General features: G+C 42.4%; 1 protein-coding gene across 3 annotated transcripts; it reads left to right on the plus strand.

Annotated features, from left to right (window-relative positions):
* Positions 1–416: 416 nt before the first annotated feature.
* EIF2S2 (eukaryotic translation initiation factor 2 subunit beta) lies at positions 417–27,439 on the plus strand (the record flags this gene model as incomplete). 3 transcript variants are annotated; one of them, XM_080716648.1, is made up of 9 exons in its annotated part: positions 417–515; positions 7,655–7,832; positions 8,914–9,017; positions 14,390–14,525; positions 15,898–15,998; positions 16,756–16,904; positions 19,519–19,575; positions 26,634–26,719; positions 27,264–27,439. In XM_080716648.1, the coding sequence occupies exons 1-9, from the start codon at positions 501–503 to the stop codon at positions 27,437–27,439; spliced, it is 1,002 nt and encodes a 333-aa protein (XP_080572774.1). In that variant the 5' UTR covers positions 417–500. The 3 variants fall into 3 exon arrangements, with proteins under 3 accessions (XP_080572774.1, XP_080572775.1, XP_080572776.1); XM_080716649.1 differs by having other exon boundaries at positions 14,399–14,525; XM_080716650.1 differs by lacking the exon at positions 19,519–19,575.
* Positions 27,440–27,453: the final 14 nt, after the last annotated feature.

Below are 27,453 nucleotides of genomic sequence, written 5' to 3' on the forward strand. Positions count from 1 at the left end.
ACATCACCCAGAGACGCACGGGAAACAGCAGCACGGGTTCTAATTACTGATCGTCTAACCCACTAGCCTAACCTAGGATGAATGGCCCCAGATTCACTCTCCAGGCAGCCCTGCCAGCAAGGGCCACACAAACCTCCGAAAGGCAAGAGCCACTGCGGGTACAGAAGCCGGGTTCCCTCGGACGCCGCAGGGCGGCGGCCACGCACGCGCGCCTCTTCCGGGAGAACTACGAGTCCCGGCATGCCCCGCGCCGCGGCGTCGCCTGGTAACTCGCGCCACTCGGAGCGCGCACGGTTGGCGCTCGGGCGCGCGTGCGCCGCGGCAGCTCTGCGCAGGCGCATTTCCAGCGCTCGGAGGAGGGCGGGGTGTCGCTCCCTTTCGCTGATGCAAGAGCCTAGTGCAGTGCTAGGAGAGGTGTCGGCCGGAGCCGCGCTGCCGCCGGGACCAGGGGCTGACCCGTCTGACTTCGCGTTGGTGCCGAGCCCACTCGAGCCGCAGCCATGTCCGGGGACGAGGTGAGGACCTGAGCCCGGGCTCGGGCTGAGGACTGAGGCAGGAAGCCGAACCCACCCCTGCGTGGGAAACCAGGCCTGCGGCCTAGCGGCCGGCCGCCGCCATGTGGGGCAGCCAGGCCTAGGCAGCCCGAGCCCGCAAGGACTCCGGATCCGCGGCTTGGCCGCACCCCGCTCCCCGAGGGCTGTGGCCAGCGTGTGGGGAAAGAGCACTCGTCGAGTCGCTCGCCCTGAAGGGGCTTGAAGGCCGGGTTCATGCCCCGACCGAGTGGATGGGGGGCCGGCGACCCTTGCGTTCTTTTCGCGGGACACCGCAGCCCAGCTCGTCTCGCCGGCGCCCAGGGGGCTGCGAGGAGCCTCTCTCGGCTCTGGGGGAGCGCTCTGGTTAAAAACTTTGTAGGCTGGCTTTTCCGAACAGGTATCCTGCCCCTGTTTCAAGCATTATTTCTTAAAAAGGGGTGAGAGAATTAGGACTGGAGGAAAAGATCCTTCACGCTCAAAAAGTGGCCCAGTCTTCCTAGAGAGTTTCCAGGCAGGAGTCCTCGAGCTTCCTTAACCGGGGCTCACGGCGACCGGAACGCCAGGTCCAGACTGGGAAGCTGACTGAATCTTTTTCTACGGTCTAGCTTGGATCTCAACAAAGTTCTTCAATCCCCCCTTTTCAGGTTTATCCTAGTTTATGTGAAACCAAATGACTTAAATTGATGTTAAGTACTCAGTAGGTATTGCCTAACACGAAGTAGAGCCTCCCTCCGCCTCCTGCCTCCCCCCCCCAAAAAAAAAAAAACTCTTCTGAAGAATTTGTAACTCTTTGGGCCTCTAGGACTTTGGAGAGGATGAAGAGGAAGAATTTGAGGTTCTCTGGAGAGTTGGCTTTTGAGTAGGCCCTGGCTTATGCTTAGAATTTTCTCAGGCGTGGAAAGGCTTGAAATAGAGTGAGGAAAGTGGTCGAGAAAGGCAAGTGCTCACTGAAAGTGGGTTATTCCCCAACTTGGCCGGAATAGAGAGTGAAGACTTGAAAAGTAGGTACTGGCTACTTTCGGAGGACTTTGAAGACCAAGTAAAGAAGTTTGGGATTTATTTTGAAGGGGACACCAATCATTTGATTCTCACAGTGACCCTATGAAAGAGGTCCTGTTGATGCCCATTTTACAGATGAGAAAACGAAGGCTTACCGAGTTGTATAATGCCCATGATCGAGTTCTAAGTGGCTGAACCAGTAGTAGAATTCCATATCTTTGTAGTATTGTTTCCATTCATGAGACAGGAGGCCTGACTATCTTAGAGAAACTGAGTCTGGAGGAGATTGATGTTTCTTTCTTGGAGGTCATTGTAGACTTTGCTCAAAGCTACCGTATTAAGTTGTGAGAGTTTTTCATGCCTGTTTTCTACTCGTTCTCCAAAATTTTCATGACTTTTAGCAAGTAATTAGCAAGTATAGCACTGTGTGTGTGTGTGTGTGTAGGGGGGGTGTGCTGAAGATTGAACCCAGAGGCATTCTATACCCCAAGCCCTATTTTATTTTATTTTTTTTATTTTGAAATCAAGTCTCACTGAGTTGATGAGACTGGCTTGAGATCCTCCTGTCTGAGTTTCCCAAATACTTGGATTACAAATGTACACCACCACACTTGGCTAAAACAGTACTTATCTAGAGCAAGATACTGTGGGATATTCTGTGTATAGGTTTTGTGGTAAGTGATCACAGTGTAGTAAGGGATATAATTGTTAAGGTAGAAATGAGACCGTGGTAAGAGATACAGCCATAAACTGGGCTTGGTGGTGCATGCCTGTGATCCTGGAACTTAGGAGGCTGAGACGGGAGGATCACAGGTGTGAGGCCAGCTTCAGCAATTTAGTGAGGCCCTCAGCAAGTAAGTGAGGCTCTGTTTCAAAATAAAACAAATAGGACTGGTGCTGTAGCTCATAGGTAGAACATCCCTGGATTCAATCCACAGGAAACCCCCCCCACCAGTACACACACAAAGACATAGCTATAATGCAAGATAGAACTGCTAGTTGCCACAAGAAATAGAAATAAGGCCATCAACAGCAATTTAGGGGCCAGAGTGACCATTTTTAGTAATGAGATCAAGTTTTGAAAGAAGTGGACTGTGAGTACATTCCTAAAGATGAACAGGATTTTGTGAAGTAGAGATGGCAAAACCAGCATTCCAGTAGTGGGCTTTGGAGGTAAGTATTATGCAGTTTGACACTGTGCTTACCAATGCAACTTCATTTTACAGACAGGAAAGTAGGGTTTAGGGAAGTCACACTGCTTTAAATCATGCAGTGGGTTGGTAGGACGCTTGGTCTTTGGTTTTACTGTCAGTTGGAAGTTACTGGTAGAGGGAGGTAGTAAGACAGTTTATGTAGTGCTATTGACTAGATATTTTATGGTCTTGCGTGTGCACATGCATGTATGTTACTGGGAATTGAGCCCATGAGTGTTTTACCTCCACGACAAACCCCAAGCCCTTTTTATTTTTTCTTTTGAAAAAGGGTCTTCCTAGGCAGATATGAGTCTCACTATTTGCTGAGGCTGTCCTAGAACCTGCAATCCTGCCCCAGCCTCTGAAGTACTGGGATTACAGACATGCAGTGCTCCACCACCCCCAGCTAGGTAATTATTCTTAGTCAAATCCCTTTTGAATACAGACTTGTGAGGACCACATAAAACCTGTATAATTTATAAACTACAAGGCCCAGAGTGGAAATTTTTCTGGTTGTTAGCCAGGATAGGATTGAAGAGCCTACTATTAAGTAGTTTCTTTCTTTTTTTTTTTTTTTTCTTTAAACAGCTTGTTTACATGTAATTGGCATAAACTGCCCACCTTTTTAAACCTCGTAAATTAAGCCAGAAACTCACTGAAACCTCACCCTTTTTAACCTAGTGGAACTGTAACCTCTAAAAAGCAATATTACAAGCTGGGCATGGTGGTGTACACCTTGTACTAGCAGTACATGGAAGACTGAGACAGGAAGATCTCAGGTTTGCGGCCAGCCTCAGCTACTTAGGCCCAGGGCAACTCGGTGACACCCTGTTTCAAAATAAAGAGTAAAAAATAGGGCTGGACCCTGGTATGGTGGCACACGCTACCTCAGCATTCGGGAGGCTGAGACAGGAGGATCGTGGTTCGTGGACAGCCTCAGCTACAATTAGTAAGGCCCATTGCAACTCAGTGAGACCCTGTTTCAAAATTAAGAATAAAAATTAGGACTGAGGGTGTAGCTTAGAGGTAGAATGCCCCTGGATTCCATCCCCACTACCGTGCGTGCAAAAAAAAAAAAAAGTAGGGCTGAGGGTGTAACTCAGGTAGAGTGTAACTGGGTTTGATCCCTAGTACTGCAAAATATAAAAATATAGAGAGCAGTATTCTAGAAAATAGGTGCTCATTGGAAGGGGGGGGGAACAATCCTATAATCTGAAGGCATTCAAAAATTTTTAGACCATTTAAATTTATTTTGAAATTAGGTCTTACTAAGTTCACTGCGAACCTGTGATCCTCCTGTTTCAGCCTCCCAAGTACTGGGATTACAGGTGCGCCCCACCTTGGGAGGCTTCTCTTGGACCCTTTCACGGGACTGTGTTTGTCCTTTACTGCCTGTTGGAGGAAGGGGGAAACATCAATAGCTCAGAGTTGCTCTGGAGGAGGGACAAGAACATTGGACAAATGCTTTTCCTAATTCTAACACCAGCTGTTTTTTCTCTTTTAAAATATAACACTATCAGTATCTAAGACTTGCTCGTTTACTACTAGGCCTCTTTCACAAAGTATCAGAACATCAGGTTTTCACAATATAAAGTGTTTTTCCAAAATAATTTTTTTTAAAAGCTTCTGATTAAAAATTGAATGTGTGAACCAGGTATGGTGGTGCACACATGTAATCCCAGTATTTGGGAGGATTGCAGGTTCACTACCAGCCTCAGCAACTTGTAAGGCCCTCAGCACCTTAGTGAGACCATTTCCAAATAAAGAATAGTTAAAAAAAAAAAATCGGACTGGAGGTGGAGCTCAGAGGTAGAATGCCTGTGGGTTCAATCCCCATCGAAGCCTTGCTTCTTTGTGCGTCCTTTTGTGGCTTCTGAGTGTACTGTGGTCAAAAGTCGATTTCCTAGGTAAGGAGTGATGGAAGGAGGAGGCAATTTGATGAAGCACTTTAGTCAGTGGTCAGGTTCATTTTAGGTGGTATTCTGAGCCGGGCGTGGTGGTGCACGCTTGTAATCCCAACATTTGGGAGGCTGAGACCAGAGGATCATGGTTCGCGGACAGCCTCAGCTACTTAGTGAGGCCATCTGCAACTCAGTGAGACCTGGTTTCAAAATAAAGAAAAATAGGGCAGGGGGTATAACTCAGAGGTCGAATGCCCCTGGGTTCCATCCCAAGACCCGCAAAAAAAAAAAAAAAAAAACCAAACATTTTAGGTGGTATTCTTTTTCCTTGTTTCCTCTAACCCAACATGAGACGTTGAAAATGGAAACTTTATGCTTTTGAAGGCTTTGTTGTGGACTTTTTAAAAAAAAAGCTCAAGTGGTTCTGTAGTTTTCCATAGGTTGTATAATCAGGAACTACTTATTTCTCAAACCCAAACTCTGTCTCATAAATGAAATATTTGGGATGTAGTCAGTTGATAATTTGAAAGTGGGGTATGAAAGTTTCCAGACTCCATGATTTTAGTCAGAACTGACATGGCCTCCTGCTTTGGGGAGTTTCACACTGGGTGCTGCTTCTGGGTCCCTTGTAAAAACTACTTTGCAGGGTTGTGTAAATAAAGTGGAGCATGGAGTATGTTCAGTACTTAAGTATTAAATATAAAGTATTCAAAGATAGTATTTGAGAGATGTTAATGACTTCAGCATGTTTATTGCCTTTTTGTAAATCTGTTTTCCTGTAAATAAGAGCTTATCAGGAGTAAGAAGACAATTATGAAGCTGCCCTGTGATTTCAGGATCCCTCCCATCTTGGGTCTGATTTGCTAAATAAAGTCACTCAGGGAATCTGAAACTTGAAAAATGCAATAAATGGACTGTAATCCCTGCCAGAACCAAATATACAGTGCCTTGAATGCAGTCTGCTTTTGCCAAGTCTCCCTATTTCAAGAATGAGGATAGCCGGGCGTGGTGGCGCACGCTTGTAATCCCAGCATTCGGGAGGCTGAGACCTGGAGGATCGCGGTTCGCGGACAGCCTCAGCTACTTAGTGAGGCCCTCTGCAACTCAGTGAGACCCGGTTTCAAAATAAAGAATAAAAAAATAGGGCAGGGGGTGTAGCTCGGAGGTCAAATGCCCCTGGGTTCCACCCCCAGACCCGCAAAAAAAAAAAAAAAAAAAAAGAATGAGGATGAACTGTAGCTACTTCCCTGTAACAGATTGCAGTACTCTATGAAGGGTGACCCAAGGCCGAGGAGGTCAGTAGTGGGGAACTCCTTCCTTCTCACTCTTCTATCCGAAAGGGATGCTACTTTAAGTTTCCCAGTTAATGTTCTTCACACTGACTACATTTCAGAATTATTCATTTACAAAATTAGGTCCTTATTAAGGTAAGAGAAAGCAACTGAATTTGAGGCTGTATGAAAATTTCCAGAATGCCTTACAAGTACTTTACTAGTTGAGGATAATAACTACCTTATTGCATACTGTAGTTGTTGGGTTTTTTGTTTATTTGTTTGTTTGTTTTTGTTTGTTTGTTTGTTTTGGTGGTGGTGGTGGTACTGGGGATTGAACCCGGGGCCTTCTACCTCCGGGCTACACTCCCAGACCTATTTGATATTTTATTTGGAAACAGGGTCTCTTTGAGGCTGGCTTTGAACTTGCGCCATCCTCCTGTCTCAGCTTCCCAAGCACGGGGATTACAAGCGTGCGCCACCATGCCTGGCATTGTAGTTGTTCTTAATCTTAGTTTCCTTAATGTACTTGAGACATAAAGAAATTTATGTAAAACATTAAAAAAAAAACTTCACTCTTTCTGGAAAATTAGATCGCCCAAATTAAGGAAATTTTCATGATAGGAATCAGATAACCTTACTCTGTGAACTGTAAAGCATTATATAAATTATAATTGGAAAGATTTTATATTTGCTCATTTGATCCTCCTAATAACCTTGTCAGTTTGGCTTTATTTCTGCTTATCTCCGTTATACAAAGCCTTGGTATGAACTAGATTCAGGATTTGAATTCAATCATTTTTGCTCCAGACCTGTGCTTTGGATCATTATATAGATCAATGGGCAAGAGGCCAAATTTAAGAATAATAGAATGTGGGCAAAGGCTGGTGAGGAGCTCAGAGAAAAAAATACCTGGGATTTGAATCTGTTTGACTTAAAACTTTGTTCTTTCTGTTCTATTAAGTATCTACCTTGTATGTTTAAACTGTTATGTCTATAATAACTATACTTTTTTACTTACTTTTTTTTTTTTTTTGTGGTACTGGGGGTGGAACCCATGGGCTTTCTACCTCCAAGCTACATCCCAGACCTATTTATATTTTATTTGGAAACAGGGTCTCAATAAGTTGCTGAGAGCCTCACTACGTAGCTAAGGCTGGATTCAAACTGTGCGATCCTCCTGTCTCAGCCTCCCAAGTACTGGGATTGCAAGCGTGCGCCACCACGTCAGGCTTTTCACTTACTCTGTGGTGAACATTTAGGCAAATATAACCTGAGAACTTTCCACATTCCACAAACAGAAAGCAGAGTAAAAAGGCCGGCCTGTAATTCCAGTACTTGAGAGGCTCAGACAGGAGAAATACAGGTTCGAAGCCAGGTTCAGCAAAGCAGCCAGCAACTTAGTGACATCCTCTTTCAAAATAAAATATAACACATTTATAATCCCAGTACTTTGGAGGCTGAGACAGTAGGATTGCAGGTTCGTGGCCAGCCTCAGCTACTTAGGCCCTCTGCAATTTAGTGAAACTCTATTTCAAAATAAAGAATAAAAAATAGGGCAGGGGGTGTAACTCAGAGTTAGAATGCCCTTGGGTTCGAGCTCCAGTAATGCAAAAAAAAAGAAGAAGAAGAAGAAAGAAAAAATAAATAAAAGCATGTGTCATCACGCCTACCTACTCTTTAGAGTATGCCTTTTAAGGGTGTCGTTTTGGAATGTGAGCTTGATTAAAAATGATCTTGGTGTCTTATTTTATTAGATGATTTTTGATCCTACTATGAGTAAGAAGAAAAAGAAGAAGAAGAAGCCATTTATGCTAGATGAGGAAGGGGATGCTCAGACAGAAGAAACCCAGCCCTCAGAAACAAAAGAAGTAGAGCCAGAACTGACTGAGGACAAAGATGTGGAAGCCGATGAGGAGGACAGTAGGAAAAAAGGTAAGTGGCTGGTGTCCCTATTAGTGCCGTGCTGGAGGCTTTGGGTCATTCAGCGGTTTGCAGTTTGTACCTGTAGTGATCTCCGGTTAAGGCCATCAGCAGTCTGTGGGCACTGGACCTTACTAGATTCCTGGTGGATTTATTGCAGTGAGAGTCCCATGAATTCACAAGTTGCAAAGATGACAAAACCTCTTCATTACAGCCCTGGTTTTCCAGTCTAACTTGTCAGGTCTCTTCTCCAACTTTAGTTGTGGTTATATTTGAGTGTAAACAGAAAAAAAGAGGATCAAGATAGATTTTTTTTTTTTTTTGTCTTAGCAAGTCTGAAAATGTATGAGATTAATATTACAGCCTAAAACATGTGGGGTTAGGCCTTTCATTCATGTTAGTGCTCTAACTTAGATATAATTCAACAAGTAGAAATAAATGGTTCAAAGTGAGGTGTGGCAGCGGTTACTTGTAATCCCAGTACTTGGCAGGCTGTGACAGGAGGATCTCAGGTTCATGGCCAGCCTTAGCACTTGTGAGGCCTTCCACAATTCGTGAAACCCTTTTTCAAAATAAAGAATAAGGTGGATGTGGTGGCGCACACTTATAATCCCAGCATTCAGGAGGCTGAGACCGGAGGGTCTTGGTGTGCAGACAGTCTCAGCTACTTTGTGAATCTTTCTGCAACTTAGTGAGACCCTGTTTCAAAATAAAGAATAAAAAATAGGGCAGGGAGTGTGTATCTCAGAGGTAGAATGCCCCCAGTTCCACCCCCAATACTGCAAAGAAAGAAACAAACAATAAAATAGGGCTGAGGGTGTAGCTTGGAGGTAGAACGCTCCTGGGTTCCATCCCCAGTAAAACAACAACAAAATAAGTTAAAAAATTGAAAAAATTAAAAATAGTCCCTTAGCTAGATTTTTCTAGAAAGCTGAGTTGGCTTGTCATTGTATTTTTCAGAACTGTACTTTTGTGGTTGTGGAAGGGCTGCTGTGCTAATTAATGCCTCTTTTCTGGCGAATGTGTTGCCTTAACTCATGATTTATCTTCTGCCAGTTGTTAATCATTGATAATCTTCAATCTCTGTTTTTAGATGCTTCTGATGATCTAGATGACTTGAACTTCTTTAATCAAAAGAAAAAGAAGAAAAAAACAAAAAAGATATTTGATATCGATGAAGCTGAAGAAGGTGTAAAGGTAGTATTGCTTTCTTGTTGAAGGTAAAATCTGATCTCTTGAAAGGTTGATAATGGCTCTTTTCCCCCCTTTGTTTCATCTTTTAGTAGCTTTGCTTTTGTTGTTAAGCACTTAATCACCACCATTAATAAGGTCATTTTCTTGGGAGTATTTTTGTTTTGTTTTAGTTTTTTTTGTTTTTGTTTTTTCAGTACTGGGGATGGAACCCAGGAGCATTCTACCTCCAAGCTACACCCCCAGCTCTACTTTTTATTTATTTATTTATTTATTTTATTTTTTTGTGGTACTGAGGGTGGAACCCAGGGGCTTTCTACCTCCAGGCTATACTCCCAGACATATTTTTATATTTTATTTGGAAACAGGGTCTCACTAAGTTGCTGAGAGCCTCACTAAGTAGCTGAGGCTGGCTTCGAACCCATATGATCCTCCTGTCTCAGCCTCCCAAGTGCTGGGATTACAAGCGTGCGCCACCACGCCCTGCTTATTCTTTAGTTTGAAACAAGGTCTCACTGAGTTGTAAAGCGCCTCACTAAGTAGCTGAGGCTGTCTGGGAACCATGATCCTCCTGTCTCAGCCTCCCAAATGCTGGGGTTACAAGCATGTGCCACCATGCCTGGCTCAGTATCTGTCTATCTTAAAGATAGAGTTTAAGGAACATAAATTAAATTTTTAAATATTGAATTGTGTGCCATTAAGAAGATCACAAAATGCCTCTTGACTTCACCATACTGGAATTGTTTGGCTGAGGAAAGATTTCTGTAAGTGATAAATCTTGTGGAACAACTATTCTTATAGTTTCTTCTATTAAACTTAAGCAGCAAAGAATAAACCCTAGCCTGTGATGGTGGTAGCTTATGACACTGTAGCCTGTAGACAAAGTAGAACACTCAGACTAGTTCTTTGGGGTTCTCTGATCTTGTGGGGACTTGATACTCTGTGATTTTATTTTTACTAGATTGATTTCCAGTATAAATATATTTTAAGATTCTTTTGAACAGGTTGCAGGGTAGGTAGATGAGTAGGAGGTTAATGGGTGGAAGAAGAGGATGCTGCGGCCCTGTTCTTCCTCCCTGGAGCTACCCCTTTACAGACCCAGTGGAGGAGCCACTTCAATAGAGCCATAGTTGTTTATGAAACCCAGTGTGTGTGCACACAACACACACACACATACAAACATTTTGTGCCCTCTTTCTGAAATTTTTAGTGGTTTATTTGCTCAAACCCAAATAAATAAGAGAAATCCCACATATAGTAGGAAATTTACTCAGTAATCCACTGGACTTTGGGAACAGTGCCTTAATTTTTATGACAGTTAAGCAAATGTGTTTTGGTTATTAAATGCATCAGGCTTTGTGTGTTAGTTACTACTGAAATAAGATTTTTCCTGTTTTCAGAGATATTTAGTTCAGGGATTATTTAGAAAACCTTATAGAACAAGATGATTTTACTTGAATTTGTGTTCTCTCTGGAAATTCTTTTCCTGTTCCTGTAGGGTAATTGAAAAGGAGACATGCTCAGCTTATGCTGAGCAAATTGAGATTAAGTATCCTAGAGAACAAAAAAACATCAGAGATATGCCACAGAGTTGGTTGAGTCTCCCAGTTGCTTTTATTCTAAAGAACCACTTTTGAGCTCCACTTTCATTAATTGCTTGGATTTTTTTTTTTTTCTTTCTATTTAAGTCATAACCTAAGAGGATGTTGTAGGTATCCTAGTCAGCAGGCAAGGAAGGTATGGACATAAGCTTAAAGCAGAAGTGTTTTTGAGGTTAGGGACTGTCCCGGTTTTCTGATTATTGCAGGGCTTTGCTGTTCTCACTGTCCTTTGCTAAGTCTGCTCTCCAGTGTGGTGTCGATCTTACTGGATAAAATAAGCGGAATAAGGCCATGTGTGGTGGTGCACACTTGTAATTTCAGTACTTGGGAGGCTGATACAAGGAGGGTCACACAGGTTCGAATCCATCCTTAGCTACTTAGTGAGGCTCTCTACAACATAGTGAGACCCTGTTTGCAAATAAAATATAAAAATAGGTCTGGGAATGTAGCCCAGAGGTAGAAGGCCCCTGGGTTTCATCCCCAGTACATTGATAACAATAACAATAATAATAATAACAACAACAACAATTGGAATATAGCAGTAGAACTAAGCTGGCTGGTGTGTGTTGATTTATATTTAGCATTTCTAAGTTTCTCATTTACTGTCATCTTGGAGACTAGATCAATATATGATTTTCTGTTTTTATGGTATCTAGCTACTAATACCATGGTCCAGTTCATGTAGCACAAAGACTACACAGGTACTTTTGGGATCCCAATTCAGAGTTTTGTTTACATCTTTATCTGTTACAACTTCTGATAATTTCTGAAATTACTGCAGCCATCATCAGACTAGTTCAGAATATAGGTACACAAAAACAAATTAATTGTGGGTAATGTTGACAGTATACTTGGATAGGGAGCTGGATAAATTGGTGAAAAAAGGGAAAATTGAAAGACTGGAAACCAGTCATGTGTGGTCGCGCACACTTGTAATCCCAGCATTTGGGAGGCTGAGACAAGGAGGATGGTGATTCGAGGACAGCCTCAGCTACTTAGCCCTTTGCAACTCAGTGAGACCCTGTTTCAAAATAAAGAATAAAAAAACAGGGCTGAGGGTGTAGTTCAGAGGTAGAATGCCCCTGGGTTCCATTCCTAGTGCCCCCTCCCAAAAAAAAGGCTGGGAACTGAGAAAGGCCCTTTCTGTTCTTCTGGGGAGTTGATTCATCTGCTGATAGCAACTAATCTTGGGGCCAAGCAGTAGCCCTTTTGTCATGTGACCCTAATTCCCCATGGACTCTGCCTTTCCTTCTTCATGATGTCATTTATTAAAATGATGCCCAAAGACCTCTCTACAGCTTGTTGCCAAGCTGCTGTGGTATAAAAATAAATATTTGTTCTTTGTCCCTGGTTCTTAGCATGCTGTTCCTAAAATTCATGTAATCCTCAAAGTAGTAAATGTCTTATGCTGATTAGAAGATAAGGCCTCAGGAAGGGGGATGGTCACCAAGAAGACCAGGGGCTTTCAGACCCTGCACAAGAATGGAAGGTCTGGAGATTTTGAGTGGCCAGTGACCAAGCTTCTGAGGAGTGTGTGTCTTGGCAGATGAAACCCCTGAATGCCAGTGTTGAGGTGTCCCGGTTGGCGGCCTCACTGAGGTACTGGGTGGCATGCCTGAGGAGGAGTGCACACCATTTGACGTCCTCGCACTCCCTGCCTCACACACTGTGTCCCAGCATCGCTTCCATTTGGCTGCTGTTTTAGTTGTATACTTTATATAAACTGATATTAGTAAGTAAAGTACTTTCCTGAAGTATGTGAGTTGTTGTAGCAAATTATTAAATTCAGAAGGTTGTGGGAACCTCCAAATTTGTAGTCAAATCAAACAAAAGTGAGAGTAACTTGGGAACCTGATACTGGCTTTTTTTTTTTTTTTTTTTTTTTTTTTGGTGGTACTGGGATTCTTGGAAGCCCTTCTACCTCCGGGCTACACTCCCAAACCTATTTTTACATTTTTATTTGGAAACAGGGTCTCCTAAGCCAGTGCACACCGCTGGCTTTGAACCCGCGCGATCCTCCTGCTCTGCCTCCCAAGCGCGGGGATTACAAGTGTGCGTCACCATGCCCAGTGATACTGGCATTTTAAAGTGAAAGCATCATTGAGGATGCTGAGTCAGGAGGATCGATGTTCAAGGGCAGCCCCAGCTGCTTAATGAGACGCTGTTTCAAAATAAAGAATAAAAACTAGGGCTGGGGGTGTAGCTCGGAAGTAGAATGCCCCTGAGTTTCACTCCCAGTACCATAAAAAATAATAAGTAAATAAATAAAGGGAGAGCCTTAATTTGTGGAAGTGGACTCCCTCCTGCCCCCAGCACTGAGGATTGAACTCAGGGACATTCTCCCCAGGATCTACACCCAGTCTTATTTTTTTTTTAATTTTCATTTTGAAACAGGGCCTCACTAGGTTTATGAGAGAGTCACTGGAAACTGGAACCTGTAATACTCCTGTCTCAGCCTCCCAAGTACTGGGATTACAGGTGTGTGCCACCATGCTCAGATGGAACTGAGTCTTTAAACCTATGGAGTCTGACAACTCCAGGGAATATCAGAATTGAATTTGAGAACCCCAGCATGGTAGCGCACACCTATAACCAGTACTTGGGAGGCTGAGACAGAAGAATCACAGATTTGAGACCAGCCTTGTCAACTTTTGTGAGACTCTCGGCAACCTAGTTAGACCCTTTATCAAACCAAAATTAAAGGGCTGGGGGTGCTGGGTATGGTGGCACACTCTTGTAATTCCCGCATTTTGGAGGCTGAGACAGGAGGATCACTCAGGTTCGAAGCCAGCCTCACATACTTAGTGAGACTCTCAGCAACTTAGTGAGACCCTGTTTCCAAATAAAGTATAAAATAGGTCTGGGAGTATAGCCTGGAGGTAGAAAAGCCCTGGGTTCCACCCCCAGTACCATTTATAAAGGGGGGGGGGGCTGGGGGTATAGCTCAGAAATAGAATGCCCCTGGGTTCAATCCCCGGTATCTAACATACACACACACACACACACACACACACACACACACACACACTCTCTCTCTCTCTCTCTCTCTCTCTCTCTCTCTCTCTCTCTCTGAATTGGAGGACATCTAGTTGGTATTGGAGAATTGTGTGGAAAAACATAAATTTGGTGTCCGCAGGAGAAAACATTTCCATGGATTGTCATATTCACTTAGAAATTTATTTAAAAATAAACCAAGTCCTGTTCCTGCTGAAGATTGTCAGAAGATTGAAGAACCGTTTCCCAACTGATACTTACAGTAAACTGGTTTGGAAACGTAGATTAATAATTAAGATTCCAACCCTGAAGATTAAAAAAGAAGGGGGAAAAGTGCCATTAAAGAATCTCGAGGAATTTACAGTTTGAAGGAGTCTGAGATAGTTTGGTCTGCCCATGAGAGGCATTTCTTATTTGAAGCTTTAGCTTTGAATATTTGATTTTTTTCCCTCTAAAATGTTTGCCTGTGTCATTTAAAAAAAAAAAAAAAAAAGCAGCCAGGCATAGTGACACACGCTTGTAATCCCAGTACTTGGGAGACTGAGTCAGGAGAATCTCAGGTTCGAGGCCAGCTTCAGCTACTTAGTGAGGCCCTCCGCAATTTAGTGAGACCCTGTTTCAAAATAAATAATAAAAATAAAATAGGGATGGGGGTGTAGCTCAGAGGTAGAAGGTCCGTGGGTCCTATCCCCAGTACTATAATGATGATGATGATGATGATGATGATGATGATGATGATGATGATGATAGTATTGAATGTTGAGACTTATCTCAATTTCTTAGGATCTTAAGATTGAAAGTGACGCTCAAGAACCAGCTGAACCAGAAGATGACCTTGATATTATGCTTGGCAATAAAAAGAAGAAAAGGAGGAATGTCAAGTTCCCAGATGAGGATGAAATACTAGAGAAAGATGAAGGTAATTTGGGGGACTCTGTCTCATTTGTAGGTTACTTGAACCTTTGGTCTGAGTCTCCTTGAGCGGTAGTAGGGAGGTGTTTTTAACTTTTTTTTTTTTATCCTTACTCCGCTGCATGATAAAGCTGAAAGGAAATAGTATCTGACTTAATAAAGGCAGTCAAAGGAGAATTTGGCAATTGCCAATACATGAGAAACATACTGACTTAGACTTTGGGAAAAATAATGTAACTGAATTTTAAATTTTTTGTTTAAAATATATTTTATTTCATTTTATTTTTATTTTTTTGGTGGTACTGGGGGTGGAACCCAGAGGCTTTCTACCTCCGGGCTATACTCCCTATTTTATATTTTATTTGGAAACAGGGTCTCACTAAGTTGCTGAGAGCTTCATAAGGTAGCTGCGGTGGCTTCGAACCTGTGCAATCCTCCTGTCTCAGCCTCCCAAGCACAGGGATTACAAGCGTGCGCCACCACGCCCGGCTTAAAGTATATTTTATTAGTTTCTAAATGCTATAAGATTTTAAGAAAAGCCAGGCGTGGTGGCACATGTTTATAATCCCAGCATTTGGGAGGCTTACAGGAGGATCGCAGTTCATGGCCAACCTCAGTTACTTAGTGAGGCCCTTTGCAACTCAGACCCTGTTTCAAAATAAAGAATAAAAAGATAGGGATGAGCCGGGCGTGGTGGCTCACACTTATAATCCCAGCATTTGGGAGGCTGAGACAGGAGGATCGCAGTTCGCAGACAGCCTCAGCTACTTAGCGAGACTCTTGGCAATTCAGTGAGACCCTGTTTTAAAAAGACTAAAAAAAAATAGGGCTGGGGGTCTAGCTCAGAGGTAGAATGCCCCTGGGTTCTAGCCCCAGTACCGCAAAAAAGTGGGGGAGTGGGAATGTACCTCAGAATGGACCCCTTTCAGTCCCTAGTACCCCTCACACACAGAAAGGAATATTTCAGTGTGTTTGTGTTATTAATGTCTCTATTAAGGATATTTTAAGTGAAAGTCATAACATTCCTATCTTTTTAGAAAAGGGAGCTGGGCGTGGTGGCACACACTTGTAATCCCAGTATTTGGGAGGCTGAGGCGAGGATAGAGGTTTGCAGGCAGTCTCAGCTACTTAGTGAGGCCCTGTTTCAAAATAAAGAATAAAAAACAGGGCAGGGAATGGGCTTGGAGGTCAAATGCCCCTGCGTTCCATCTCCAGACCTGCAAAAAAAAAGCAAAGGGGTTGTTTTGAGCTTAGATCTCTATGCTTTAGGCTGTTGTGAATGCCATTGGGAAAGGGTAGATTTTGAAGTTTTAGTATTCCTCCTCCTTTTGTTATTGTAGCAGAACCCACTTCTCATTCTTAGTCTTTGTTATCTGTAGCTTTAGAAGATGAAGATAGCAAAAAAGATGATGGAATCTCATTCAGTAACCAGACAGGCCCTGCTTGGGCAGGCTCAGAAAGAGACTACACTTACGAGGAGGTAAGATAAATTCTGTTATGAGAGAAGTTAAGCTGTTCTCTAGAACTTGAAGAAAAGCAAAATTAATGTTCCCTTAATTGCAGGAGCCATTGAGATAGTAATTGATGGCAGAACATGCAGAGAGGTCACACAGCCAGTGCATAGCATTTTCTGATGCCCACCTGCTCAGATTGTGGCAATCTATGTAAATTCACTGTTCCTTTGGAATTTGAGAACATCTGAGGGTATGGAGTCCTCTGGGAGTCAGGGCAGTGGTGATGGAATGACTGGTTTGGGGTCAGGTCTGTAGTTTGTTTATTTGGGCTTTCCTGAATCTTTTCCATGTATCACATACTTTTCCTGTAAAACAGCAGGATTAGCTGGGCATGGTGGTGCGTGCCTGTAATCCTAGTACTTGGGAGGCTGAGACAGGAGGATTGCACATTCAGGGTGAGATCTTTTATCAAAATGAGAAAGTAAAAAAGAAATGGGAGTGTAGCTCTGAGGAAAAATGCCTCTGGGTTCAAACCCTAGTGCCCCTCAGAAAAACAGAATTATTGGGGACTCATTCACTAATTTAACTTAGAACAAAGGATTTCTACATATCTGTAATGGGACAGATCCTGGTTGGTGATGAGTTCCTGCCCTCAAGAAGCTCCTAGTGCCTGTAGTATGCATGTGTATATTTAGTAGTAAAAAGTAAAATATACTGTCAAATGGAAACTTTATACTCTTGCTATTCCTAAGAATGTGTTTGAATACCACTTTATCCCTGTAGCTACTGAATCGCGTATTCAACATCATGAGGGAAAAGAATCCAGATATGGTTGCTGGAGAGAAAAGAAAATTTGTCATGAAACCTCCGCAGGTTGTCCGAGTAGGAACCAAGAAAACTTCTTTTGTCAACTTTACAGATATCTGTAAACTGTAAGTTGGTTAATGGAGAGCCTCCATTCTGAATGCCAGATTCTCAGTGAAGTTTCAGGGATATTAAACATGCTTTTTGTGGGCTTTGTTGCAGGTAGAAGAATGCACAGGTGTGGGAGTTGGTTGGGCTGAGGGAGGCCACAGCTCAGGTCTTTCAGTTGCTGTGGTCCACAGGTCCATGGGCTCCTTTTGTCACGGCATCCAGCAATGTGAGAATGGACTCATACTGACCTGAGAGTGGATTCTAACCAGATGGTGCGAAGAGTGTGGGGGTGTCTCGGGAGACCAGGGGGATAGAAAGGCTCTTCAGTCAGCGGGATGGGGGTGGCCCCCAAGCCAGTGGTGATCTCTGGGATATGACCTAATTTGATATGCCTCTTCCTTGAATTGTTGCCAGAAACCAGCTGATAAGATTTCTGCTTCCTTAATTCTGTGCCAGCCTCTGGTCACTGGACCTGCCTTTTTTCAGCTGCTCAGCAGTGACCTTTGCTATGACCTTTTCTAGCAGATTCTCTTGATAGACTGACCATCTATTACTATTTTTCAACTTCATAAGTGATACATGCTTGTTGCAGAAAAGAGACAAGCCTTTGTTTTCAAATACTTAGAGGCATTATTTCTTTAACTTTTTGCTAATAACAGCAGTAGTATATGCTCAAAAAATAGTCATTTTGAAGAGAATGAAAAAATATCCAGAAATCTACTGTTTTTTTGTTTTTGTTTTTGTTTTGTGGTACTCTAAGCTATACCCCTAGCCCTGCTTTTTATTCTTTATTTTGAAACAGGGTCTCACTGAGTTGCCTAGGGCCTCACCAAGTAGCTGAGGCTGTCTGCAAACTGTGATCCTACTGTCTCAGCCTCACAAATGCTGGGATTACAGGCGTGTGCCACTACACCCGGCTAGATTTTTTAAATTTATTCATTCATTTATTTTTTTGGTGACATTCTACTTCCGAGTACACCCCCAGCCCTATTTTAGTTTTTATTTGAAACAGTCTCACTAGCTGAGGGCCTTTCTAGGTTGCTAAGACTGGCCTTGAACCAGTGATCCTCCTATCTCAGCCTCCCAAGTACTGGATTGCAGGCACAAGTCACTGTGTCTGGGCTTTTTTCTTTTTCTTTTCTTTTCTTTTTTTTTTTTTTTTTTTTTTTTTTTTTGTTATGGTGCTGATGCTGGTACTGTGGATGGAACCAAGGGGCATCTCTGAGCTACATCCCCAGCCCAATTTTTTTTTTTTTTTTTTTTTTTTTTTTTTTATATTTTGGGGGGTGGTGGTACTGGGAATGGAACCCTTCTACCTCCGGGCTACCAGACCGCTCACGTGTGTGTGTGTGTGTGTGTGTGTGTGTGTGTGTGTGTGTGTGTGTGTGTGTGTTTAAACAGGGTCTCTTAAGCCAGCACACCTGGCTTCAAACCTGTCTATCCTCCTGTCTCCACCTCCCAAGCACGGAGATTACAAGCGTGTGCCACCACGCCCGGCTACTTTTTATTCTTTATATGGAAATAGGGTCTCTCTAAGTTGCAGAGGGCCTCCCTAAGGAGCTGAGACTGGCCATGAACCTGGATCCTCCTATCTCAGTAACATAAGTACTGGGATTACAAGTGTGTGCCACTATACCCAGCTTCCTTTTTTTTTTTTTTTAATCAGTTTTTTATTTTATTTTGAAACCAGTGTCTTGCCTGGGTTGGCCTTAAACTTAATCTTCTCAGTCTCACAAGTACTAGGATTGTAGGTATGCACTGATTAAAATGTATAAAATTTAAAAATGAAAAAGAAATGACATTGCTTTGTATTTTGTTTTACATAAGAAATGTTTTATTTTTAAAAGCAGAATAGTAAACCATTGGTCGAATATATCGTAATTTATTTGACTACTCCCCAGTTGGTGAATAGTTAAGCTGTTTTATTTTTGTGCTCTTGTGCTACCATGGAAAATACACATGCACACAACTTTTTTTTTTTTTTAAGAGTAATTTGAAACAGGAAACAACGGATTAGCATAATAAACATATCCATCACCTAGGTTTGGTGTGTAATGACTTTTTGGGGACACTGGGGATTAAACCTAGGTGCATTCTACCTCCCAGTAACACCACTAGCCTCTCTTTGGGGAGGGACAGGGTTCTATCTCTTGAGTCTCCTTTCTCCTTCCTTCTCAGAGGGTAGTCTCCTTAGTAGGATTTACCTTTTCTTCCCATTTAGATAGTTACTTAGTATTTAGATATCTACTCATTTTGCATGTTTTCATAAATAGTATATAATACTGTTTTAAAAGCATTTAAGGTATCATGTATCTTTGTTTCAAAGTTTAAATGAGCTGTGCACTGAAATTTCCCTTAAAGATGGTTAGAAGTTGGGCATGGTGGCTCATGCTTGTAATCACAGCATTTGGGAGGCTGAGACAGGAGTATCCCGGTTCGCAGACAGCCTCAGTAACTTAGGCTCTTTGCAACTCAGTGAGACCCTGTTTCAAAATTTAAAAAATGGGGCTGGGGGTGTAGCTTGGAGGTAGAATGCACCTGGGTTTCATCCCCAATACTGCAAATAATAATTAATAATAGTTTGGTTAGATTCCCATGAAAGATAAACCTTATGTTTGATTTTCTTTTTAGATTACATCGTCAGCCCAAACATCTCCTTGCATTTTTATTGGCAGAATTGGGTACAAGGTAAGAGACTGTAGGAACATTTTATATATAGGGAGTAAAACTAGACATCTCACAAAAACCTCTCTTAACTTGAAAAGTGTGTATAGCATGCTCAGAAAAAGATGTTTGCCGGGCGTGGTGGCTCACGCTTGTAATCCCCGCACTTGGGAGGCTGAGACAGGAGGATCACACAGGTTCGAAGCCAGCCTCAGCTACTTAATGAGGCTCTCAGCAACTTGGTGAGACCCTGTTTCCAAATAAAATATAAAAAAGGTCTGGGAGTGTAGTCCAGAGGTAGAAAGCCTCTGGGTTCCACCCCCAGTTTAAAAAAAAAAAAAAAAAAAAAAAGATGTTTACCTGATGATTAAAGTTTGTAGTGAAGTGAAATCACTTCATTCCTATGCGAGAGCATGGCCAGCCTCAGCAATTTCGTGAGACCTGTTTCAAAATAAAAGCAAAAAGGGCTGGGGGTGTGGAAAGCTCCTGAGTTCAATCCCCAGTACCAATATATGTAACTAAATAAGGAGACTTCAGTCAGAATGATGGCAACTAACACAAAACAAAAAAATACCTTCAGAGTTGTCGTTTTCTATGCAGAGTCTCACTAAGTAGCGGGGGCTGGCTGCAACCTGTGATCCTCCTGTCTCAGCCTCCCAAATACTGGAATTAAAAGAGCACACCACCACACCTGGCTTCATTGTGGTTTTTAAATATAAATCTATGCTAGCCATTATTTTATTTTACTTTATTTTATTTGTAGTACTGGGGATTGAACCCAGGAGCATTCTACTTCCAAGCTACATCCCCAGCCCTATTATCCTTATTTAGAAACGGTACAAGCCGGGCGTGGTGGCGCACGCTTGTAATCCCCGCGCTTGGGAGGCAGAGACAGGAGGATCGCGCAGGTTCGAAGCCAGCCAGGCACGCTGGCTTAGGAGACCCTGTTTCCAAATAAAAATGTAAAAATAGGTCTGGGAGTGTAGCCCGGAGGTAGAAGGGCTTCCAGGAACCCCAGTACCACCATAAATAAATAAATAAATAAATAAATAAATAAATAAATAAATAAATAAATAAATAAATACGGTACAAAAGGTTGATGAGAGTCTTACTACTTGCTTAGGCTGTTGAACCTGTGATTCTCCTGTCTTAGCCTGCCAAGTACTAGGATTATAGGAGTGCACCACCATACCCAGCATCATTTATTTTTAAGCATAAACTAATGGGAACAAAAGTTAACAATGTTTATTTCTACTTCAAATAATCTATAGTTTTGTAGAGGTGAGATAAATTATAACAAGTTATGACCAGTGAATATGGGTTAAATATTTTAGGGTTGTTGAGATTTTTTTTTTTTTTTTTTTTTTCTTGCGGGTTTGGGGATGAAACCCAGGAGCATTCAACCTCTGAGCTACACCCCCTGCCCTGTTTTTTATTCTTTATTTTGAAACAGGGTCTCCCTAAGTTGCAGAGGGCCTCACTAAGTAGCTGAGGCTGTCCGCGAACCGCGATCCTCCCATCTCAGCCTCCCAAATGCTGGGATTACAAGCGTGCGCCACCACGCCAGGCTTTATTCTTTATATTTTGAAACAGGATTTCTTTTGTGAATGAAAAAAAAAATGCCTACATTAGAATTGCCATAGCCTGGAAGTTAGGAATTACAGTCCATGGGAGGATGATATTAAATCTTTGTAGTTTGAGTATAATCGGAGGAGAGGTTTTTGTAAGAGTCAGTTTTATGATGAGATATAGAACAAATACTTTTAAACATGATTGAGTAAAAATGCTTGGTGGTTAGAATTTTTATTTTCTGATGAGGTCTCACTGTGTTGTCCAAGCTAAACCCCAAACTCTTAAGCTCAAGTATTCCTCCTGCCTCATGTTCCAGAATAATTGGGATTATGGGTGTGCACTAAGATACCTGACTTAGAATATATATATTTATAACTCATATATTCCCTATTATATTTATAACTCACTTGCTATGCATTCAGTACAAGTTTTTCTTCTGTTGGATGAATGGGCTATCAAAATTAAGGATTCATTTTAGACTTCATTGTAAATCTGATTGTCACAGGGGATGTAATTGGTTGAAATTAAGAGTTGATTTAGGAAGAAATGAATAGGTCATCAGGCATCAACTACTTTTTTTCTTTTTGTGGTACTGGGGACCGAACCCAGGGGCATTCTACCTCCAAGCTATACCCTCAGCCTTTTTTTTAGGTATGAGGATGGAACCAACCCAGGGACATTTGGCCTCTGAGCCACACCTCCTGCCCAATTTTTATTCTTTTTTTGGGGGGGGGTACTGGGGTTCCTGGGAGCCCTTCTACCTCCGGGCTACACTCCCAAACCTATTTTATATTTTTTATTTATTTGGAAACAGGGTCTCTTAAGCCAGCATGGCTGACTATGAACCTGCATGATCCTCCTGTCGTCTCCGCCTCCCACGCATGGTTATTCTTTATTTTGAAACAGGGTCTCACTAAGTTGCAGAGGGCCTTACTAAGTAGCTGAGGCCGACCATGAACCACGATCCTCCAATTTTAGCCTCCCCAATGCTGGGATTACAAGCATGCGCCACCACGCCCGGCTTTATTTATTTTGAAATAAGAGTCTCACTGAGTTGCAAAGAACCTTTCTAAGTAGCTGAGGCTGGCCGCGAACCTCCATCTTCTGTTTCAGCCTCCCAAATGCTGGGAATACAAATGTGCCACCATATTCAGTCTTTTGTGTGTGTGTGTGTGTGTGTGTGTGTGTGTGTGTGTGTGGTATTAGGTATGGAACGCAGGGGCATCTACCTCCGTGCTACACCCCCAGCCCTATTTTTATTCTTTATTTTGAAACAGGGTCTCACTGAGTTACAAAGGGCCTCACTAAGTAGCTAAAGCTGTCCTTGAACCGCGATCCTCCTGTCTCAGCCTCCCAAATGCTGGGATTACCACCGTGACAGTGTGCCACCACACCCGGCTTCAGATTTTATTTTAATTAAGTAGTTGATGCCTAGCCAGCATTAAGTTGTGTGTGTGTGTGTGTATCGTGTGTGTGCATTTATTTATTTATTGTACTGGAGATTGAGCTTGGGGGTATTCTACCTCTGAGCTACACCCCCAAGCCCTTTTTTTTTAATTTTTTAACATTTATTTTAAATTTATTTTTATTGGTGCATTGTAATCATACATCACATTGGAATATAAGACTTGAGAGGATATACAAGCACACATCATCCAATTAGCCCTCATCCAGTCCCCATCCCATTCCCTCCCCCTCCCTCCCATGCTTGTTTGGTGATTAACTTTGATACATATGTTTATGTACCTCCTGCTTTTTAAAGAGGCTCCATCCTCCCCTATTCCATACCCTCTGATTGGTCACCTTAATTGCTTCACTATAGGGCCCTTTCTATAGCTCGACCACTTCCTGTTGCCCCTTTCCTCCTAGTTATTGCTGATTAGGGGAAGCATCTGGTTTTAATTTTCTGCGCTATTTCTCTGTGCATGCTGCGCTGCAAATACCGATCCCACTCTTGACGGCCCCAGTTGTGGCCTGGATTGAACAGACCTCGCTGGCTCAAGCAGCAGCCTTGCCTCATGGGAGGCCCTGGTTCTGGCCTCGCTGGCCCCGACACTGGTCTAACCCCTCAGCTGCCACAAGGAAGGCCGATGGTGGGGCCTCCGAGGCCAGGATCAGAGCCTGCTGAGGGGTTAGGCCAGTGCTGGGGCCACTGGCCGGCATTGGATCCTTCCGTGAGGCAAGGCCGCTACTGAGGCCTCCGAGGCCTGGATCCGAGCCTGCCGAGGGGTAAGGCCGGTGCTGGGGCCTCTGAGGCCGGGATCGGAGCCCTTTTTTTTATTTCTTGTTTTGACAGTAAGTTGCTGAGAGTCTCACTGTATTGTTGAAGTGTTGGGAGCATTGTTAGTCATCTACTTTGAGGTCACCTCAGTCCAGCTTGAGAGGGGCACAAATTGCCCACCCAAGTGGGCATTGCACACAGACAAGTTTCCAAGGACCAAATGGGACCAATAACCAGGGACCATAACTGCTGAGCAAAGACCCCGACAGTTTCCTTGTTTACCCTTCCCTGATTCATCTGTGACTACCTTGGTATTATTCTCTGACTCACCCCATGATTGCTTTGCTATTTCCTGTGATTAATGATTTCTTTCAGTGTTTTGGTTATAACCCTCAATAAAAGCAAGATGCTGGTGGAAGGCCGGCAGGAGTGGAGTCCTCCCTCTCCTCCCAAGTCTCTTCAGCTGCCACGCTGACTCATTTGTCATCCACTTGAGACTCGTTCCCGTGGTGTCTTCAAACCTTAAATCCTCTCTTCTCTGCCTCCCAAATACTAGAATTACAGGCATGTGCCACCATGCCTGGCAATTTTTATATTTTACTTTTAACATATATTATATATATACTTATTTTATTTTTTTGAGTGTGGTACTAGGGATTGAACCCAGGGGCATTGGCATTCTACCTTTGAGCTATACCCCAGCCCTGTTTTTCCTTGTATGTTGGTGGTACTAAGGATTCTACCCCAGAGTAGAAACCTTAATGCTACACACCTGGCCCAATTTTTTATTTGTTTGGAAACAAGATCTTGGTAGGTTGCTAAGAGCCTTGCTGAGTTGCTGAGGCTGGCTTCAAACCTGTGAGACTCACCTCCCAAGTACTGGGTTTACAGATAAATGGCACCATGCCCAGCTTTGTGAGGGGGAGGGGGATAAGGATCGAACCCAGGAGCATTCTACCACTGAGCCATGCCACCATCCCCTTTTTTTGTGGTACTGGGGATGGACCCATAGAGCCCATTCTACCTTCGAGCTACATCCCCAGCTCTGATGTTTATTCTTTCTTTTGAAACAGGGTCTCACTGAGTTGCAAAGGCCTCACTAAGTAGCTGAGGCTGTCTGGGAACTGTGATCCTCCTGCCTCAGCCTCCCGAATGCTAGGATTACAAGTGTGCGCCACCACGCCTGACTCTTTTTTTAAAGCAGAGTCTCACTAAGTTGCTGAGTCTTGCTTTCCATCTATGATCTTCCTGGCTCAGCTTCCTAAGTACTGGGATTACAGGCGTGTGCCACCATGCATGTCATTTTATTTTTTGATAAATTTTTAACCCGTTATGATTTTCTAGAGTATTTAAATAATATGTGAATCACCATCCAATATTTACCTTAAATATTTATTTAATCTGGACACAGAATTAGAAGTATGAAACAAATGTTGGAAGTACTCAAACTGGAATGGCAGTATTCTTTGTTGTTGTTGTTGTTGTTGTTGTTGTTGTTTTTGTGATACTGGGGCCTGGAAACCCTTCTACCTCCGGGCTACACTCCCAGACCTATTTTTATACTTTTTTATTTGGAAACAGGGTCTCTTAAGCCAGCAGGGCTGGCTTCGAACCTGCATGATCCTCCTGTCTCCGCCTCCCAAGCGCGGGGATTACAAGCATGCGCCACCACGCCTGGCTTAGAATGGCAGTATTCTAATTTCAGTTAATTGACTCATGTTAATTTCTTATTAGATTAGATTTTCAAATAATAGTTACTTTTAATTTTTCTCTATTCTGGTGGAAATGCTAAATCATGGTTTTGCTATCAGCTCTCAACCACTTAATTGTGCTTAGAGGTAATGTCAAAAAATGTTAAGCATGTCCTTAAAATATTTCTAATTATCTTATTACCATGGTAATTCAAGTGAAATAGAAGTATTTAGCTGCAGTCTTGAATTATAAAGTTGAGATGTATATATCAGGATCTCAGCTTGATGTAAAGTAAATGAGCAATTAGCAAGTTTTTCTTTTAATAATTGGTTTAAGCCATAAATCCATACAAACATCACTTCAATATTAACTTCATCTTTGTCCATTCGGCAATAAGAAAATGATAGGAGATAGCTGAGGATTGTTTCTAGGTCCTTTGCTGGATTTTGTCTTTCCCATCCATAGCAATTATTTAAAAACATTCAGGATATTCAGGTTTACATATTAGCTCTCTATATTATAAGAAGCTGCTAAACCTCACAGTTCAAGTGTATTCTGTAGATCAGTAACATACTGGCTTATAATTGAAATTTACTATGAAGCAAAAATGATCAAAGAAAAATATTACAGTGTTGTTTACCTTTATAGAGGCAGTTGCTTACATTACTCTGCTTTTAATATTTGTACTTGGATAAAATGCTTACGTATGTATAGAAATGTCAGTGCAAGATGCTGCTAACCCAGGCATGAAGTATTAGAATTATGAATTATTTTGTGAAGATAAATACCTTTTTTTTTTTTTTTTTTTTCTGTGCCAGGGCTTGAATCTAGCTAGGGCCATGTGCACATAGTAGGCAGATACTCTACCATTGAGCTATATCCTCATCCCTGAAATATTCAGGAGATTTTATATATATACATAAAATATTTTTTATTTTTATAGATTTAATTTTATATATATATTTTTTTTTTTTTTTTCAGTTCTGGGGATGAATTCCAGGGGCATTGCACCTGAATGCTGGGATTACATGCGTGCACCACCACGCCTAACTATAAATTTTATTTTATTATTATTATTATTATTATTTGGTGGTACTCGGGGGGTGGAACCCAGAGGCTTTCTACCTCTGGGCTATACTCCCAGACCTTTTTTATATTTTATTTGAAAACAGGGTCTCACTAAGTAGATGAGGCTGGCTTCGAACCTGTGCGATCCTCGTGTCTCAGCCTCTCAAGCGCGGGGATTACAAGCGTGCGCCACCACGCCTGGCTATCTAACTATATATTTTAAATTCATCAAATATACAGATGCTAGAGCTCGGCGTGGTGGCGCACGCTTGTAATCCAAGCATTTGGGAGGCTGAGACTGGAGAATCATGGTTCACGGACAGCCTCAGCTACTTAGTGAGGCCCTCTGCAACTCAGTGAGACCCTGTTTCAAAATAAAGAATAAAAAATAGGGCAGGGGGTATAGCTCAGAGGTCGAATGCCCCTGGGTTTCATCCCCAGTCCCGCAAAAAAATAAAAATAAAAAAATAAAGATGTTAGAACTTGTTTCTTTCAGGAAAATAACAGAGATATTTTGTTTTCTTTATAGTGGTTCTATAGATGGTAATAACCAACTTGTAATCAAAGGAAGATTCCAACAGAAACAGATAGAAAATGTCTTGAGAAGATATATCAGTAAGTTTACAATTTAATTTTTATCACTGAAATGTTCACTTCAGGCTGCAGTGTTTGGGAGAAAGCCATTTGTATGTAATGAACCTGGAAAATCTGGGGGAAACGGTAGCAAAGGGGACAGAACCAAGAATAAGCTGTTGCTGGGATGAGAGATAGCACAGTGGTAGAGCGCTTGCCTTATACACAATGTCCTGGGTTCAATCCCCAGTACCAAAGATGAAAGAAAACATCTAGCCAGGCACAGTGGTACACACCCGTAATCCTAGTGTTTGGGAGGCTGAGACACTTTCAAGGAGGGGAAAAATTTCCCAGGGTTCAGTCCCCAGCACCAAAAATAACCTCTGTGTTCTGGGACATTAGAAGAGACAGCTTGTGTTTTCTTACCCCTAGAATAGCCAAGTTTAGCTAAGCTTCTGGTCTGAGTGCTCAGATAAACTGTCATCTGAACCTCATCTTAAGAGTTTATATAGATGTATTTCAGAGAACAGAAACCTCTATTTCAATGTGGCTATTAGGTAATGTTAATGTATTATTTTTCTTGCAGAGGAATATGTCACTTGTCATACATGTCGATCACCAGACACAATCCTGCAGAAGGACACCCGACTCTATTTCTTACAGTGTGAAACTTGTCATTCTCGATGCTCTGTTGCCAGTATCAAAACCGGCTTCCAGGCTGTCACCGGCAAGCGAGCACAGCTCCGTGCCAAAGCTAACTAATTTGCTAATCACTA

Source organism: Muscardinus avellanarius, assembly GCF_963383645.1.
Source record: "Muscardinus avellanarius genome assembly, chromosome: 19".
NCBI classification, from domain to species: Eukaryota; Metazoa; Chordata; class Mammalia; order Rodentia; family Gliridae; genus Muscardinus; species Muscardinus avellanarius.